This window comes from Protomyctophum bolini, assembly GCF_963924005.1.
Source record: "Protomyctophum bolini genome assembly, chromosome: 9".
Classification (NCBI taxonomy): Eukaryota; Metazoa; Chordata; class Actinopteri; order Myctophiformes; family Myctophidae; genus Protomyctophum; species Protomyctophum bolini.
In genome coordinates this window covers 40,193,322-40,213,131 of record NC_137870.1, presented here as the reverse complement: position 1 = coordinate 40,213,131, position 19,810 = coordinate 40,193,322, and the positions used below count along the sequence as shown (strand labels likewise).

The 19,810-nt window shown below is 42.8% G+C and overlaps 1 protein-coding gene across 1 annotated transcript in view; it reads left to right on the top strand.

The window, feature by feature from the left end:
• gucy2f (guanylate cyclase 2F, retinal) overlaps window positions 1–17,728 on the top strand; it is a gene marked incomplete at both ends in the record, with an annotated part of 35,043 nt that extends 17,315 nt beyond the window's left edge. Inside the window, 13 exons of the mRNA XM_080772959.1 lie at window positions 132–242; window positions 455–535; window positions 1,113–1,289; window positions 1,419–1,575; window positions 3,816–3,965; window positions 6,476–6,624; window positions 7,801–7,964; window positions 9,591–9,783; window positions 10,118–10,292; window positions 12,886–12,984; window positions 13,214–13,308; window positions 13,815–13,900; window positions 17,659–17,728. Coding sequence (XP_080629085.1) covers window positions 132–242; window positions 455–535; window positions 1,113–1,289; window positions 1,419–1,575; window positions 3,816–3,965; window positions 6,476–6,624; window positions 7,801–7,964; window positions 9,591–9,783; window positions 10,118–10,292; window positions 12,886–12,984; window positions 13,214–13,308; window positions 13,815–13,900; window positions 17,659–17,728 — 1,707 coding nt within the window. The remainder of the gene's footprint in view (window positions 1–131; window positions 243–454; window positions 536–1,112; window positions 1,290–1,418; window positions 1,576–3,815; window positions 3,966–6,475; window positions 6,625–7,800; window positions 7,965–9,590; window positions 9,784–10,117; window positions 10,293–12,885; window positions 12,985–13,213; window positions 13,309–13,814; window positions 13,901–17,658) is intronic.
• Window positions 17,729–19,810: the final 2,082 nt, after the last annotated feature.

Genomic DNA, 19,810 nt, shown 5'->3' with positions numbered 1-19,810 from the left:
TGCACACAGCAGGGTTTTATTGTCCGTAATTCTGTTTGTGAGTCTGCTGTGTCTAATCAACACTTATTGCACTCTGCACTGTATGAACTAAAGATTCATGATTACATGTATTCATCTCTGTTGTCCCACAGAAAGAGCCTTCAGAGTCTAAAGAGGCAATCGAGGGGAATAGCGAAAAGGCTGGAGACAACTCTGTGCACAGCTCTCATTCAGATGGGACAAGTAACATAGCTGTGTACGAGGTAAGTCACATTGAAATTACAGCTGACAATGACACCCGTGTGAATGTCCATTTGTAACAAACTACAAATATATTATTGCATTTGCACATTCTCTGAGCTACATTTTACTGTTCCTTTCTGTACCTTAAGCTCTGCTGTGCTTATTAGTAGTACAATAGACAATCATGCAAGCTTGCCTATATGTTTTCCTAACTGTGTTGTCGATCTCCCAGGGTGACTGGGTGTGGCTGAAGAGGTTCAAGGAGGGACATTTCAAGGAAGTGAAGCAGAAGAATGCCAGGATTTTTACAAAGGTAAAGCATGTGAGCTTATTCCAAAATGGTGTTCTTGCTCCAAATGACATCAAGTTTTAGAGGAATTCAATACCGCCCAAAGTCAAGGTCAGAGGTCAAGAACATTCATATAAATAGAAAAAGATTGCCATCATTCTACCACCTTCATTCTTGCTCCGATTTGAATGACACTTTATACAGGGGCTTAGTACCAACCAGAGTAATCTAATCAGAGAGTGGCGACACTAGTGTTGACTCCCATTGTAACAATGGAATGCGGAAGTGCTCATTCTATCTCAATGGGATAGTTCCAATGTTTGGAACTATAGGCCATAGGCGCCCACTTTGCGGCGAGATCAAAGCGTGTCGCCACTATCTTACTAGATACTCTGGTACCAAGATAAGCCCACCACACACCGGCTGCGTCCGCCGCGCGGCGCCGCGCGGCAGACACAGCCGCCTCCATTATTTTCAATGAACCTATCGCACACCGGCTCCGTCCGCCGCGTCGCGCTGCGTCGCCTGGCGCGCCGATAGAACACAGTTCTATCGAAAATGTGAAAATGTCTTCCTTTTGTGATCTCATCCACTTCCCTAGATGAAGGACCTGAGAAATGAGAATGTGAACCCTTTCCTTGGGTTCTTCTCGGACCCGCCAGACTTTGCGATAGTAACAGAGCATTGCTCGAGAGGCAGTCTGCAGGATCTGCTGAGGAATGAGGACGTCAAATTAGATTGGATGTTCAAGTCTTCACTGCTGCTCGATCTCATTAAGGTAAGTTGCCCATTGCATTTGAACATCATCTTGGCATTATGTGGCTGTCATTGTCATTGGCTTCAGATCATTTCTCAAGTTTACACAAAGGTTTCAACAGCAAAATTATTTGTTTTACTGTCCTGCCAGGGTATGAAATACCTACACAACAGAGAATTCCCCCATGGCAGATTGAAATCTCGTAACTGCGTGGTAGACGGACGTTTTGTGTTGAAGATCACAGACTATGGCTTCAATGAGTTGCTTGAGTCCCAGAAAGCTCCTCGGGAAGAACCACGATACGAAGGTAATACAGTACATACAGACACACACGCACACGCACACACACACACACACACACACACACACGCTTAACATCTTTATTTGTATTCACATTTTACAATACATTTCTTGAACACAAACAATAGTGGATGCGCAAACTTGAGAAAGCTCTACAACAAGTGCTTCAGATACAGATCACGGGTACAGAAAGCATCGCCTTCTCCATATATATGGCGACTGCCAATTATTGCAGACACTGAACAGAATTTTGCCGATGCCTTAGCTCTCGGCTTGGGCATGCCTGCAATCTCACGACTGATTTGTGGACATTACCGAGGCTTCCAAATATGTAGTTTACATCTGTAGCCAAGCTGTATAATAGCATCCTTAAGACGCTGGTACTTAAGCACCTTGGTAAGGAATGCCTCTTCCAGACTGTGGTCAAATGTACATGCCACTTCCAAAATGGTCACTTCTCTACTGTCCTCATCAACAACAACAATATCTGGTGTATTAGCTTTGACATCTGAAAAAGCATCATTTTCATTATTGTGCATGAACATGGCAGTTGAAACACGTGAGTGCTTATACATTTTGGCAGATGATGAAACATATGAACTTATGTCCTTAGCTAATAGGTCAACAATTCTGTCGTGCCTAGCAATGTACATTCCCTTATATACATAGCAGCCATTAAGAATATGTGACAGTGTTTCTGTAACTGGAGTGTGGTCATGGTGCAGACAATGAGGAGGAAACGTGTTAGGGTAACACAGAGAGAGATTGAGTCTGGTTGGAAGGACCTGTAATCTGGTTTTGACTGTAAAGGTGACTATATCCTCATCAACTGCATAATTCTTGAATATTGTATGAGATACGGTGTGGTCTGCATCGGGAACGGGAAGGCAAGCTAGCTTCCCCTGTAGTTTTAAACCAGTCCAGTGTTGTTGTTGTTTTTACTGTTGTAACATTACAAGGTACCTCCGTGCATTGACTGGTGATACATGGTGTTCCGTATCAATTACAGTACTCCTTACTGAGATCGAACAGTTGGTAATAATGTCCTCAGAAACTTCTACAGATTCAGAGTCAGGTCGAACCCAGCACAGTTCTCACACAGAGGTCATTGAGGTCAGGCCAATCTGACGACACCCCAAACCCAGTAGCATGTGAGTCCATTTTAAGGTTGGGATTTCTTCTAAACCCCAGGAAACTTGGCTCGCCCTCTGCTGCCAGTGGCACTTTACGCCGTTTCATATCTAGAATCAGAGAAGATCTATCAAGTTCCCTGACAGTCGTGTCATCACTGTTCAGCGTGTTTATCAAGTGAGCCAGCCTTGTGGCGTTATATATCCACTCCACGTTCGGCACGCCAAACCCACCATCCTGTTTGGACTGGAAAATAATGTCTCTGGTGGTGTGGGTGTTGAGCCCGAACCACTTCCTCACAAAGTGAACTACACTGTCATTTAGATCACTAAGTGTTTTACATGCCAGATGAACGTTGGAGAAGAGGTGTTGTACTCTAGTCAGGGCAACCTGCCTAATAGCCTCCAACTTCATCAGCAGTGGTAGTGGTGAAGCGTCAATCAGGTTCAGCCTAGCTGTAAACTCAGATGTTATGTACTCAACCTGTTCTTTCCATTCCCTGCAATATTAAATCTATGCCCTAGGTAGTTGTATGACTCATGTACAGGTCATACACACGTATGGGCTGTGAGTTGATGGTGAACTCAGGGGTTTTGTCAGCCTTAGACTTATGCCAGCGGTTGCCACCACTGCGCCTCTGGTAGAGAACAGCACACTTAAATAGTGGGTTTTGCCTCTAGACCGGACCAGTCTAGAAATCTATCTGTTCTAGCGAGCATGTTTTTAATAACACTCTCTTCCCGAGAGGCTAACTGTACGTCGTCCGCATAACCCTGGACGGGGTTTGGGGACAGCACATTGGTTGGGGCACAGTCACACAACCACTTAATCCACCCATTGATGGCAAGAACAAAGTGAATGGTACTCCATGGGCAGCCTGTTTTAATGCCTACTTGGAGAGGTATTGGGTCTGTCAGCTGTTTCCCACAGATGACTTGTATGAATGATGTTTCATACACATCCCTAATAATGTCAATAAACACACACACACACACACACACACACACACACACACACACACACACACACACACACACACACACACACACACACACACACACATACTGTCAGTTGAAGTATATATATATAATGCTCAGTCACCTTCTTTCCTCACAGATCAATTTTGGACAGCTCCAGAGTTGCTGCGGGATCCAGAGATGTGCCATAAAGGGACCCTTAAGGGAGACGTGTACAGCTTCGCCATCATACTCCAAGAGGTGGTTGTGAGAGGACCTCCCTATTCCATGTTGGAGCTGACGCCTGAGGGTAGGTGTGACTGGTTGGTTGTTAGAGAGGACCTCCCTATTCCATGTTGGAGCTGACGCCTGAGGGTAGGTGTGACTGGTTGGTTGTTAGAGAGGACCTCCCTATTCCATGTTGGAGCTGACGCCTGAGGGTAGGTGTGACTGGTTGGTTGTTAGAGAGGACCTCCCTATTCCATGTTGGAGCTGACGCCTGAGGGTAGGTGTGACTGGTTGGTTGTTAGAGAGGACCTCCCTATTCCATGTTGGAGCTGATGCCTGAGGGTAGGTGTGACTGGTTGGTTGTTAGAGAGGACCTCCCTATTCCATGTTGGAGCTGACGCCTGAGGGTAGGTGTGACTGGTTGGTTGTTAGAGAGGACCTCCCTATTCCATGTTGGAGCTGACGCCTGAGGGTAGGTGTGACTGGTTGGTTGTTAGAGAGGACCTCCCTATTCCATGTTGGAGCTGACGCCTGAGGGTAGGTGTGACTGGTTGGTTGTTAGAGAGGACCTCCCTATTCCATGTTGGAGCTGACGCCTGAGGGTAGGTGTGACTGGTTGGTTGTTAGAGAGGACCTCCCTATTCCATGTTGGAGCTGACGCCTGAGGGTAGGTGTGACTGGTTGGTTGTTAGAGAGGACCACCCTATTGCATGTTGGGGCTACCATAATGGAATGCCCGGTTGGAGCATTGGCCACATATGAACAGTAAAATGTGTGGTCAGGACATTTAACTGAGTGTACAACTGTAAGCAAATACGGGTCCAATTGGTTACAAATGGAAATGATTATACTGAGACACATGTGTCCGTGGCAAGACTTGACCTTGTCTGTGGCAAATCTTTAGATTTTTTTCTTGCTGAGTGGTGTAGCCACTCCAATGCACAGCAATGTGTGTCCCTATATGGTTTTGTCTGTTTAGGGTACCAACGGGTGACAAAGTGGATCTGTTGAGCTTCACACTGTGCACAGGTGCATGATGGGAAGTTTTTAGCAGCTATTTCGTCACACACACGCAGTACAGTACGGTACAGCAGTGGTTCCCAATTTTTTTCACGTCAAGGACCCCCAAATTGACACCAATTATCCCGCGGACCCCCATTTGAAAAGACATGCCAGGGACCCCCATAAGAGAAGACTTTTACGGCTCTAGTAGTGATTCTCAGCCAGTTTAATTTCAAGGACCCCCAATTTGACATGCATTAGTCTATGGACGCCCCCATTTAATGGCATTTCTATCTCTGGGACCCCAATTTATATAGTAAAATCAATGTTAATTTAACTCTGAGAGTGTACATTTGGACACTCTCAGAGTTACAGACCCATAAGGGTCCATTTGGTTCCAAACTATCATTTAGCTGGGTACCCCCTGGAACTCCCTCAAGGACCCCTGGGGGTCCCCGGACCCCACTTTGGGAACCACTACAGTACAGTACAGTACAGTACAGTACAGTACAGTAGTACAGTACAGTACAGTACAGTACAGTACAGTACAGTACAGTACAGTACAGTACAGTACAGTACAGTACAGTACAGTACAGTACAATACAGTACAGTACCACTCAATTACTGAATGCCAGCCCATTTCTTCAGAATATGTATGACACTGATTTACTACCAGTATATGACACTATGGCGCATTAGGACTTTTTATTTTCAATGACCCCCATAACTCTGAGACATTCCCCATAACTCTGAGACATTTTTCTGAAACTGTGCACACATGGAACCACATGGATTCCATTTGGGTGAGATCATCCCTTTGAAGAGATTTTGAAGACTTTTAGAATAATTTTAAAAGAAAATCTGTTCTGGAATTAAGCCTGCAGAACCACATACTAACCACACAATCTAGGTGACATTTCACCATTGCAATCACCAGATATTTCACTGTCAATTTTCATTTTTTTTCTTCAAAATGTGGTTTTAGACACCATTTTCCTACTGCCACATTTGCGGCCAATGCTACTCCCAATTTATTTATAGAGGCCTTGATGACCTCTCCTCTCACCTCCACTCAATGCTGGCCAATTTGTTTAAATGTCCTCTGTCTGCCTGTCCATGTTGTAACAGGGATAGCTTGTTATCAGATAACCATGTGCTGATGCACAGGGAGCTTAATCTGCTATCACTCAAGCTCAGTCTTACTTTTATCAGACACAAGCAGTGCTGCATCATCAGCAAAATGATGAACACCTGTGTTGTAGTGGTATATCCTTCTGACTCCCATGAACACATTTCCTGCCACTGATTGAACCAAAGGCTGTGATCTTTTGTTTTACTTTCGCGGGAGCCATGTCATGCAATATTTCAAAATTTATTTCAAACCTTTTTTACGTTCATACAACTATTTCCTCAGACCCACTGCTGTCTTTATCTGTCAGTAAATCTTCCCCCCTCTTAATTCCAATTATTTCTGCATAACATAATAGCTTGTTGAGTGTAATTAAGACATCTTAAATCAATGTGTTCAGAACTGCAGCCACAACCCTAAAGAATTGTATTCACACAATATGTTCTCCAAATGTTCACCAGAGATCATCCGCAAGGTGAAGAAGCCTCCTCCCATGTGTCGGCCCACCGTCGCCCCTGACCAGGCTCCACTAGAGTGCATACAGCTGATGAAGCAGTGTTGGAGTGAACACCCTGACCGAAGGCCTGCTTTTGACGAGATCTTTGATCAGGTCAGTCAAGACCCTATAACAGTGTGACAGACTGTGGTTGAACTGGGATGTACCGATGCAAATTTGAATATTTGAGTACTAGAAGCCAACGTCGTCGACTCTGTGGGGGCTATAGCCCCCATGAAGAATTAAATAGCCCCTTTTAGCCCCCATGAAGATTTTCGTGGACATTTTATATTTACATTACAGATTTTCTGACCCTCTGTGACTCTGAAATTCCGAAAATGTGAACCTCTCCGCCGGCTGTTCAGAGGTGTTAAAAGTACTCAAATGCTAATCGGGATTCTTTTGTTTTCACCTAGCCAGGTATTATATGCCTACAGTACAGTGCCCAACACCGCCGGGTAATCTACACAGACTATAGTGAGACTACACAGTAGCCATGCGTCACAGTCTCCAACTTCCAACTTAACTGTGCACGAAGTGTGCGCTCACAACTTGTTACCGTCTCAATTCATGTATATAGAATAGATGAAGCAGGTCATTGTGGTTAAATAACTTACCGGTAGATAGATATAAATGTATAATTTTAAAAGAAGCTAGCTAGGTTAATATTTCACATTATTATACATCTCATGTTAATTTAGAACACATTTTGCTCTGGAATGAATAGTTGAGACAGACATTGAGTGTGTGTTTACTGCACACCCACATGTTGTACATACTGGTAATAATCAGGTTATGGCATGCATTGCATTAGTGCTCTGATGTGATGCTATGCAAGAGTGTGGAATAGCTGACACCAACTCAGGACTGCTGAATCGCTGGCCTCCACACCCCTGTCTGTCTTGAGCTCTGCAGTGTTGCTAGCTCTGCTGTCCTGCCGCAGTGTGTCTAGAATAGATAGTTGGTTCTGTATGCCTTTTCCCTAGCCTGACTTTGGCCAGACACATAACATCATGATTCATGGATTCACTCACGCCTCCGGGGAGTAAGCGTAGTGAATCTATATGTTATCAGTCTGGCCAAAGCTTGCTGTGCTGTGAGCACTGAGCATCCATGTCTCGGCCCCATACAGCAGCAATGGCTCTACTATTACAAATACTTTGCTTGTAAATAGTAAATAATTTTGGAATTCTTATAATGTTGTCTTAAGTGTTTGAGTATGCATGGAACACAAGGCATGATTGATGATTCCATGATTGAGTCCTGTCCGGCTGTGTTTTGTCCCACCAGTTCAAGTCTATCAACAAGGGTAAGAAGACCAACATCATTGACTCCATGCTGCGAATGCTGGAACAATACAGCTCCAACCTGGAAGACCTGATCAGAGAGAGGACAGATGAACTAGAGGTGGAAAAACATAGGACCGAAAAACTATTAGCTGAGATGCTCCCACCGTGAGTTTTCACACATAACAGCTGGTTACACGCACGCGCGCGCACACACGCGCACACACACACACACACACACACACACACACACACACACACACACACACACACACACACACACACACACACACATTTAACATCTTTATTTGTATTCACATTTTACAAGAAATTTCTTGAACACAAACAATAGTGGATGCGCAAACTTGAGAAAACTCTACAACAAGTGCTTCAGATACAGATCACGGGTGACACTGAAGAGAATTTTGCTGATGCCTTAGCTCTCGGCTTGGGCATGCCTGCAATCTGCAGGCCCCTCACGACTGATTTGTGGACATTATCGAGGCTTCCAAATATGTAGTTTACATCTGTAGCCAAGCTGTATAATGGCATCCTTAAGACGCTGGTACTTAAGCACCTTGGTAAGGAATGCCTCTTCCAGACTGTGGTCAAATGTACATGCCACTTCCAAAATGGTCACTTCCAAAATGGTCACCAATATCTGGTGTATTAGCTGTGACATCTTCATTATTGTGCATGAACATGGCAGTTGAAACACATGAGTGCTTATACATTTTGGCAGATGATGAAACATATGAACTTATGTCCTTAGCTAATAGGTCAACAATTCTGTCGTGCCTAGCAATGTACATTCCCTTATATACATAGCAGCCATTAAGAATATGTGACAGTGTTTCTGTAACTGGAGTGTGGTCATGGTGCAGACAATGAGGAGGAAACGTGTTAGGGTACCACAGAGAGAGATTGAGTCTGGTTGGAAGGACCTGTAATCTGATTTTGACTGTAAAGGTGACTATATCCTCATCAACTGCGATCGAACAGTTGGTAATAATGTCCTCAGAAACTGCTACAGATTCAGAGTCAGGTTAATTGAACCCAGCACAGAGATACTCCAGTTCTCACACAGAGGTCATTGAGGTCAGGCCAATCTGACGACACCCCAAACCCAGTAGCATGTGAGTCCATTTTAAGGTTGGGATTTCTTCTAAACCCCAAGAAACTTGGCTCGCCCTCTGCTGCCAGTGGCACTTTATGCCGTTTCATACAGTATCTAGAAACTGAGAAGATCTAGAAAGTTCCCTGACAGTCGTGTCATCACTGTTCAGCGTGTTTATCAAGTGAGCCAGCCTTGTGGCGTTATATATCCACTCCACGTTCGGCACGCCAAACCCACCATCCTGTTTGGACTGGAAAATAATGTCTCTGGTGGTGTGGGTGGTGTCTACATTGTCATTTAGATAACTAAGTGTTTTACATGCTAGATGAACGTTGGAGAAGAGGTGTTGTACTCTAGTCAGGGCTACCTGCCTAATACCTCCAACTTCATCAGCAGTGGTAGTGGTGAAGTGTCAATCAGGTTCATTCTAGCTGTAAACTCGGATGTTATGTGCTCAACCTGTTCCCCTGCGATATTAAATCTATGCCCTAGGTAGTTGTATGACTCATGTAGGTCATACACACGTATGGGCTGTGAGTGTTGATGGTGAACTCAGGGCTTTTGTCAGCCTTAGACTTAATACACACACACACGCACACACACACACACACACGCACACAAAATACTACCACACACGTGCAGATGTAAACATGCATTTTCTCTTCTCTTTTCTGCAGCTCTGTGGCAGAGGCTCTGAAGACAGGAGGTGTTGTGGAGCCAGAGTACTTTGACGAGGTGACAATTTACTTCAGCGATATTGTGGGCTTCACCACCATATCCTCACTCAGTGACCCCATCGAGGTGGTTGACCTCCTGAATGACCTCTACACCCTGTTTGACGCTGTCCTTAGCAACCATGATGTCTACAAGGTCAGCTTGTGTGTGGATGAGTACTACTTTGAGCAACACACATAAACAAGCGCTTTGGATAAAGGTGCTATAGAAATGCAGACCATTTTCACGATGTACCTTAGGCTTATAGATCAAGCATCAACAAGCGAGAGTTGCACTCTTTTGTCTGACGTTCTTCAATGTTTAAAACCGTCTTGCCGCCAACATTAATACTCTACTAAATAATATTTTACAACTGAGTGAGACCCTCTCTCCAAAATACCTTTTGACACAGCATTCAACATGTGGGTTTATATGGTAATTCAGTAATTAATGATGCTCTTTGTTACAAATATGTCCATGTTTCCTGTAGGTGGAGACCATTGGCGATGCTTACATGGTGGCATCAGGTCTACCTAAGAGAAATGGTAACAAGCATGCTGCAGAGATTGCCAACATGTCTCTGAACATCCTCAGTTCAGTTGGAACCTTTCAGATGCGACACATGCCTGATGTACCTATCAGGATACGCATAGGGATGCATTCAGGTTGGGATATTGTTTTACCTGGCATTTAATCAGAAAATAGAAAATTATAGATGCGACACTCAACACTATTGAAAATATAAACCGGTAGCGTTTCAGCCCATCATTGGAAACTTGGAAAGCTGAGTTTGCTTTTTTATGGATATGTTGAGTCTGTCGGGTGCAAACCTAGTAACGCTGGCATTTAACCCTACTTTCCTTTGCCCCATCACCACAATCTCTGGTGTCATCTGTGATTTTCTTCAGTATTCATCAAAATACAGTTCAGTTGTAGTGAATCAGGGAGAGGAATTGCAAGGCAGCTGTTCATCATATTTTGTTTTGATTTGTTATGCTTCATATGCCTATTCTCTTTATTCAGACCGCAGCCATCTTGCCAGCAAGGTGATGCCTAGGTGACACTTCCCATAGAGAGCCCATTCATCCAAACAGAAAAGTCCTCTCTAATTATATTAAAATCACCAACATTGCAGCTGTAGGGAAATCTTGAATTATCCTCTTTCAATCTGTAAAGTTTTTGTTTAATTAAAATCCACCGTAGACATTTTATGAGCTACTTCCTGTCAAGAAATTCCTTGCAGATGATTATTTTGTTGTTTGAGTATGGAAGCGCTCGTTATTAGTAAAGCAACCTCCTGCTGCCTCCTGCATTATGTGCACATTCAAACGGTGGTACGCATGGGCCGTTGAGTGATAGTCAACGAGCACTTCCAAACTCCAGCACTTGGAAAAAAATAATCTGCAAGGAATTTCTTCAAGGTTCAAGGTTTCTTTATTTTGTCTCCCAAGAGAGAAATTTGTCTTGGACCCCAAGGACCCACTCTGCAGCATACAAATACAATACAATACAAGACAATACAAGACAATACAAGACAATACACAATACAAGACAATACACAATACAAGACAACACACAATACAAGACAATACACAATACAAGACACACAGTGACCCGTATAACATTAAAAAACCACACCCAACATACCTAGTGCAGAAGATGAATTATTATTATATATAAGGATTGTGATTGACAGAGGGACAAAGGAATGCTTGTACCTATTGTATTTGCACGCATGGACCTCGTACCTCGTACCTGATGGCATTAGCCGATACTCAGGGTGTAGTACATGGGAGTGGTCAGACACAATTTTCTTAACCTGTCCAATGGTGGCCTGCTCAAATACCCATGATCTTCCCTGCCATTTTGGCTAATCTAAGGATCTCAGATTTGTATTTTACAGTTAGGTTTCCAAACCAACTGGAGATACCATAACTTAGAATTGACTCTATTCTAGCTTCAGCATTATGTTTCTACTTACACCAAAAGGTCTGAGCCTACGTAGAAAATGAAGGCGTTGGTGTACTTTTGCACACATACAGTACTCACATGGGAGTGTCAGCTGCAGCTTATATCATAATCAATGTGTACTCAATATTTATAGGATGTGACCTGTTTGATGTCATGACCATGTATGGTGATCGTGGTGTGGTCACCTATAGACCTGGGATCCACTACAATCTCCTCCGTTTTCCTTACATTAACTTGTAAGTGATGTTCATCACACCAGGTTACAAACCTGTCCACTCCAGTTGTATATGGCTACTGATGTTACCTTCACTTGTGAGTAAACTAAGGATAGCAGTGTCGTCAGAGAACTTGACTACACACTGATTGGGCTGTGAGCTCTGAGCTGACACAGTCATTTGTGTATAGGGTAAATAAAAGGGAGGAACTAACTGTCCCCTGGGGGGCCCCTGTACTGCTTACTGCCCTATGAGAGAGCGCCAAATTAAATCTCACCTGTTGTGGCCTGTTAGATAGAAAGGAGAAATACCATCTAATCAGAACTGGATTCACCTTCATCTCAGATAACTTACGAAGAAGAATGTCTGGATGGATTGTACAGTATTAAAGGCAGAGCTTAAAGTTTACAAAGAGAAGTCTTGCATACGTTTCTTTTTCCAGATTTCTGGCACAGTATAGGTGTCCAAGGATAGCTGAAATAGACGCTGCCATGCAGGAGTTAATTCCTCCGCACATGTTTTTAATAAAAAAGCACACATTCCATCCGGGCCTGTTGCCTTGTTGGTCTGCATAGATTGAAACACCTTAGTTACAGAACCTGGGTCTATTGTTGACTATAGACATAAAATGTCTACGGTGGATTTTTATGAAACAAACACTTGTTTGAATTGAAACAAGTGTTTCAGCAGATTGAAAGAGGATAATTCAAGCTTTCCCCAAAGCTGCAATGTTGGTGATTTTGACGTTGTTTAATATAATTAGAGAGGACTTTTCTGTTTGGATGAATGGGCTGTCTATGGGAAGTGTCACCTAGGTATCACCTTGCTGGCAAGATGGCTGCGGTCTGAATAGAGAGAATGCCTGTGCCTACTGTACTGTATGACAATCAATAACTTCTGTGTTTAGCTTGTTGTTGTTGCCTCCTCACAAGACTGTACAGTGTGGATGCATGGCAAGTTTACTCATTCCAAAAGGCCTCATTGATTTTAGAGATATTTGAGAGAGGAGATTTTTTTTAAATTGTGATTGCATTGTACTGATTAGCTTAAATGTATCAATGTATATTTCCAGGGTCCTGTGTAGCTGGGGTGGTGGGTCTGACCATGCCTCGCTACTGCCTTTTTGGAGACACCGTCAACACGGCATCTCGTATGGAATCCACTGGGCTGCGTGAGTCTCCTACAGCTGTTCTGTCTCCTATCCCTTCTTCTCTTCTCTTCTCTTCTCTTCTCTTCTCTTCTCTTCTCTTCTCTTCTCTTCTCTTCTCTTCTCCTCAACTCTTCTCTTCTCTTCTCTTCTCCTCAACTCTTCTCTTCTCGATGAATTATATGTTCATTATCCCTTCTACATTGGGATGTTTTGTTGCTGTTTTTTCACATCCACTCTGTTTCTCCCTCAGCTTATAGAATCCATGTGAATATAAGTACTGTGAACATCCTCCGTTCTCTCAATGTTGGTTATAAGATAGAGGTCAGGGGAAAAACTGAGCTGAAGGTAAGATTATCTCCACGTCTGCAATCCTCTTATCACCATGCCTTATTCATAAAGTGGAAGTTGATTCGCACGCTCACACGTCTAACCCTACCCCACATTACACCCTTGTTAATGCTCGCAGAGTAGTTTTCTCAAGTCTTAAGAGGTTTTGGTTCATTTCAAAACTGAAAACGGGATGAGACTAGAGCTTGATTAAAATATACATGATACGATGTGTAATTTTTTATTAAACACATCACATGTCACCCCTTGTTAATGCTTGCAGAGTAGTTTTCTCAAGGCAAGTCTTAAGAGGTTTTGGTTCATTTCGAAACTGAAAACAGGATGAGACTATCTTGATTAAAATATATATGATACGATGTGTAATTTTTATTAAACAGGGACTAACATAAAAGACTAACCTGCCACATTTGTTATGATTTTATGTTACAAACCCTTTACTAACTACTAACTACTAAGTTCTTCATCTAACACGTACTGATTTATTTATTTTAAATCTTTTTCAGGGTAAAGGCATTGAAGAAACATACTGGCTAGTTGGAAAATCAGACTTTACAAAGCCTTTGCCAAAACCTCCAGTTATCAAACCAGGGTAAGAATACACGGTTTACTCTTTGTTTTTGCAGTGGACATTTGTTTTTGTCAGAAACTAATTATTGGACTCAGCATCACCTCACTGATTGTTGCCTTGTTTTAAATTACAAATAGTCATTTCAGATTTTTAGCTGATGACGGTGACGACGACGATGATGACTATTATTATTATTATTACGCCCTTTGGGCGTGAAGCACTGAAACAACAGAGCTTCTTAATACGGCAGTTATTAATCTGGTGTCAGTGAGGTCAGATGTAGAGTTGCTTGCCGGCTCCATATTATGCGGAAGTAGGTCCAGTCTTCTTCATCTATGGCCATCCAGGGCTTGATGAGGTTAATGATCTTCATACAGTAAATGGAGAGTTCCAGGTGATGATAGTCAGCTCCTATAGCCTCGGAAACCCAGACATTTTTATTTCCAGGGAGAAAAAAAAGTCTGGGTCCGAGTCCACTTCAATTCGGCATAGAGTAGCGCACTCTCTGCTGATTTCTGATCGTCTGCATGCCACACTATCAAAAGAGCACGTTTTCGGCTGCGCACAGCTTCAAAACCGGGTTTTTAGACAGCTGGTGGGTGGAAAAGAACTAAGAGCTCCACTTCCGCGGATGACTTGCGCGACGGCCAGATTCCCGGAAGCACTCTCCTCCACGTCAAGCGGCTCTTTTGATAGTGTGGCAGCACCAAGGGGCCAGCTAAGCAATCCAATGTTGAAGCGCTGGGCCCTAGTGGTAAGAGGAAGGACTGCAGGCGGACCCGTGGATTCTTGACGAGGAAACCCCGTGCAACCGAGCGCTCAATGTTAAAGCCCAGCTGCACTTCCGCATTTGGACACCAACATTTGGTGTCCAAATGCTGAATCAGCGAAAAAATGCGTAAATAGACGGTACTTCCGGCAGCCTTCCGGGTGCTTCAAAACGCCACTGAGCAACTTCCACTGACATGAATACCGGAGGGGGCGGAGCTTCGCGCCAGTTCAGTCTCTATCCTTTTAATACTCTATGGGCAGCACCCTCTGGCTAGTCTAAGTCTAAGTAATTAGTCTCATGTCGCGCAGCTGCGCATAGTTTGGCAGATCCTGCCGGGAGCTGCCTATGCCATAAAAAGCATAGTAGTGAGTTCCAGGCTAGTCAGCTCCACATATGGAGCGGCTTGCGACGGCGTCCTCCGTGTGAATCTGGTGGTTTGATTGATTGATTGAAATATTTATTAACAGTTTGCAGAATTACAGTACATTTCAAGCACAAACTCAATACAAAGACTGTTAACTGTGAGTGGACGACCCAATTAAGCATTACACTTGTTTACAAGAGGGTCCACCATGTTCAATTCATCAAAACATTTATAGACGTACAAATAGACACTTCTATATAGTCAAAGAACAGAACAGGAATTCATCATAAAGGAGCTAAAAAGGGAAAATAAACATATACAGTGTGGGGAAAAGGGGGGGTGGTGGGGGGGGGGGGATTCAGATTTTACTGGGGCCAGTTTCAAATTGCAGCCATCCGTAGGTGCCCTTTGAGAGCGGTTTTGAAGGAGTCAAGGGATTCGCATGTCTTAATGACTGTTGGTAGGGCGTTCCACATTTTGATGGCATAGGAGCGAAGATAATTTAGTCCCTTGTTTGTGCCGAATCTGGGTTGTACATGGTTCGTTGCACTCCCTCTGGTGTTGTGGGTGTGGACTTCGTTAACATTAAGGAAGCATCTAGACAGGTACATGGGTATCTTGGTGGTGTATCGAATCTTGTGGACCAGACCCATTGCAAGATGCTGTACTCTGTCGGCCATTCCAGCCTGTCAAAGTGGGCAGGAGTGAGGTGGGTTCGGGGGGTGAGGCCAAGTAGGAGCCTGACCAGTTTGTTTTGGGAAGTCTGGGCGAACACTGGCTCTTTGGCATGGGATCAACTTTGACCAAAAAAATGCACAATGAAAACCAGGTTTTGATGCCATATATAGCGTGTCTTGAGTATAGGGTTTGATGAGTTTGATATATGGATTTGGAACGTGTCACGACGGACTGAGAACCATATATGGAGCGTGTCACGAGGCGTGTCACGAGGTGGCGTGATCTTCACATATATAGAGACGGCTATATATGGAGTGTGTCACGAAGCGTGACAGACTGACAACCATATATGGAGGTGTGACGCGGACTGACAGGTATTGCAGGTTTTCATAGTAATCTGTGACCTACGGTCGCAATTATTACTGGACAACGTGGTGTGTCCCACCGACTCAAGGCCTGGCACTGCACTCCCTGTGGTGATGTGGAACGCGCACATGTCAAATTTGAAGTCGGTGGGGCGAACGTTTCTCGACTTATGTGGATTACAGACATACAGTCATAGAGACGTGCTGCATTTATAGTAGATGGATTAGTAGTAGTATAGTAGTAGTACTCTATTTGGCCCAAATTCAACTATTATTCAACTATTGCCTACTGCTCTGCTACCTAAATAATTTTGGTAGCAGAGCAGTGAATACTAGAAAGTCTGTTTAAATTCAATGTGTAAGTTTTTAGTAGTTGTCTTAACCAAACACCTCTCTTGTTAACACTTTAGAATGTATGTTAACAACGATCACCTGACTGAGGCTGCTGTTGCATTATTGAACAATGCATTGTGTTCACTATAAACAAGAACTCTGAATGTTACTTTAGGGAAGACAACCATGGACTGAACCCGGAAGATATAGCTGCGTATAAGAAAAGGAAAGCAGAGAAAAAGCGTGATCATTCCCGCTCAGTCCAAACATAGGAGGTAGCTCTTGGTGTTGTGGTGAAAATTAAGCTGTAGTGCAGTGACGTAACTTGTGGTGTTGTGGCTTTTGTAATCTGTCAGAATGTTTAAACTGAAGCACTGCATGACACCATCACCCCCCGACACACACACACACACACGCACGCACACACACGCACGCACGCACGCACACACACACACACGCACTGAGATGTGTGAGCACAAACTCGTGCACATGCATACATACAAGAGGAACATCTGAATGTACAAACAGTCAAACACACACACACACACACACACACACACACACACACACACGCACACACACACACGCACACAGGTTCTAATGCACACACATAGACACATGTATGTGATCTCCTTTATTTGCCTCTTGATCTACTTGTCTCATTAATCTCTTGATCTTATCACCTTCTAAATCTTTCTAAGCAGATTCATCTTTTCCCTGGGAGAGGTCCTCTTAATTTAGGTCAAGCTTTTTTCAATATGCCTGGTTTTGTTCGATTAATCTTTTTCTCCAATTTATTTTGTGGCGGTATTCTGTCTGTGATGTTTTCTAGCCTTGTTTTATTTCTGTTTTGTGGTTATCATTCTGCTGCAGTGGTTGTTATAAACATTTAATGAATATATGTCCATGACTAGGAATTGCACTTGCCATTTTAGTAGTGTATTTGGAATATCACATCATACCAGAATGCATTGAGTGGCACAAATAAACCCAGAATCTAAACAACATGTGTCCTAACTGCATCATTATTGGTATTTTATATAGCGTAGATAAACAATATGGTAAAGTTGACCAAATCCAACCAGAGCCAGGTTCTCCTCTACAATGACTCTTTTAGCTTTTGTTTGGCTACTTTGAAGGATAGTAAAGGCATATCAGTATAGTGTTCCTTAGCTCTTTAAAAACTGTCTTGAAATGGCAAGTGCAACGCTGGCCCATAAAATACTGAGGATTTGCTGAGCCCTAACTCTAACCTTTCCCCCTTCAGGGACAAATGGCAGGAGATGGTAACAGAGGAGATTAAGGACATATTTCGCAAGGCTAACAAAAAGACCTGAGCAAGAGGACACAAGAGGGAGATATAAAAGACAATTAAGCAAGAAAAAGGACATATTCGCACAACCAGGGATGACTGGAAGGGGTGAGCAGAGGATGGAAAGCACAACCATACGCACAGTAGGCTTAGGGTGGACTCCTATAATAGGATTGATCAGTGTCTGCACGCTAATCTGCTGCAAGCTAGCACAGCAGAACAAAAACATCACTAATGTGATGAGAGCTGAAGGCTTTACCAGCCCACACTGTACTCTACCAGTGGTGCTACAAGGAAAGTTGCACATCTTCACTCCTCTCTCTGTGCTAATTGGCCACTGAGTGGTCTCTTATGTCATATAGCAACCAGAATGAACAAATTGGAAGATATACACTCCACCTCTCGCCCATGGGAAAATATATATTGAGATATTATTTTCTTTACAAAATGCATCGTTTCTTTGCTTTGCTGTGGAGGCACAACTTAGAAATATTTTGGGTGTTTTTACTTGAGAAAGGAAGTAGTAAGAATGAGGGTTTCTATGGTGGAAAAGGCTGCTACATAACTATATGTAATTATAGTGTCACTGAGCTACAGGACTCTATATTTCTATTGTATTTGTATCAATGGGGTGGGGTGTGACAGAAGAATGAGTCAAAGTTGCATTAACTACACAATGTTATGACTTCATTTGCACTGTGAAGCTGTATGTTGTTGTTTTTTCCAGATGTTGCACTCTTTAAAAGGAGAGAACTATAGTCTTGATGTCTGAGCCAGAAAAAACAATGTTTGGAGAAAAGAAAGGGTTGACATTTGGCTCTTCATTTAGGATGTGCCATTAGAAAGACATGGTTTGAAAGCAGTCTGCGATGGATTTTTTTCCATCCGTCACCACATGACTGGAAATCAGATCATGAATAATGAACATAATATGCGCATGAAGTGCCCATAAAACAACATGGCTGTTCATGGGTTCACAAATATGTATACACAATATAGACAGTTTATACTTCTGTGTTATATGGAAGTATAATTATATAGGCTACTACACAAGAATACAAAAATGGATAATAGAAATGGAAACCCACACTATTCTGGAAACCCACACTATTCTGACTGATGTACATCATGAGTAGCCTACTTAACTGTTACTACACATGAGTCATCCTTAATGCTGCCTTCATTGACAAGAGCACCATCTGTTGTTCAGGTGATGTAAATGAACTCAATGTACTTGAGGACTCTGAAAAGACTCCTTTCCTTTAATGGACAACTTACAAAAGAGAAATAATAATACATATAGTTGGCCGCTGCATCATTATCTTTAGCAATGAAGCATGCATGTGGATGTTGGAGGAAATAGCACATAATCATAACGGGAATAAGAACACATTATTTATTCTTTATGTCTAGTTAATATGAGCAGGATCACCTGGAAAAGTGTATTTTATTTTCAAGATTCATTTCTTTCTTGTAATGTATATGTTTGTAAATTTATTAATGAGGTACATACACACATGTATGTATAATGGCATAATGAAGCAAATAAATCCTTCATTTGTAACACGTTTGAGTTTACTCCATTGCACTAGGCAACCAGCATCAGGAGATGGCGCCAAGACCTTCCCTCAGATATCGTTCATTTGTTTAAATGTTCATTATTCACCCAAGCAGAGCCTTCAAGTTAATTTGTTTCTGAGATGAGTCACGGAAAGTGATACATTAAATGTTTGCTATTATACCATTCATTTACATCATTTGTAAATTAATTCCATAATGCATACTTGGATTTGTTATTTTCTCCTTGGCAACCTCATTTGAATATGAATATGAATTTGAACATTGTATGACCTGCAAAATAACTATCAGACGAAGATGAAGAACTCATCAAAGAACACCGCTGGGCTACTATTATCACTATTATTTTATTATCTCAGCTGTGCTGGATTGGAACATATTTATAAGCTTCGTCTAGGTCTAGTCCATATAGCCCTAATGCCTTTGCCGCTTCTGTCTCTGTCTCTGAATCAAATACCTGCTGACTGTTTCTACTTAGAAAATAGAAATAGGCCTACTATGGTAAGAAAAGCTTGACGCAGACGTTTCT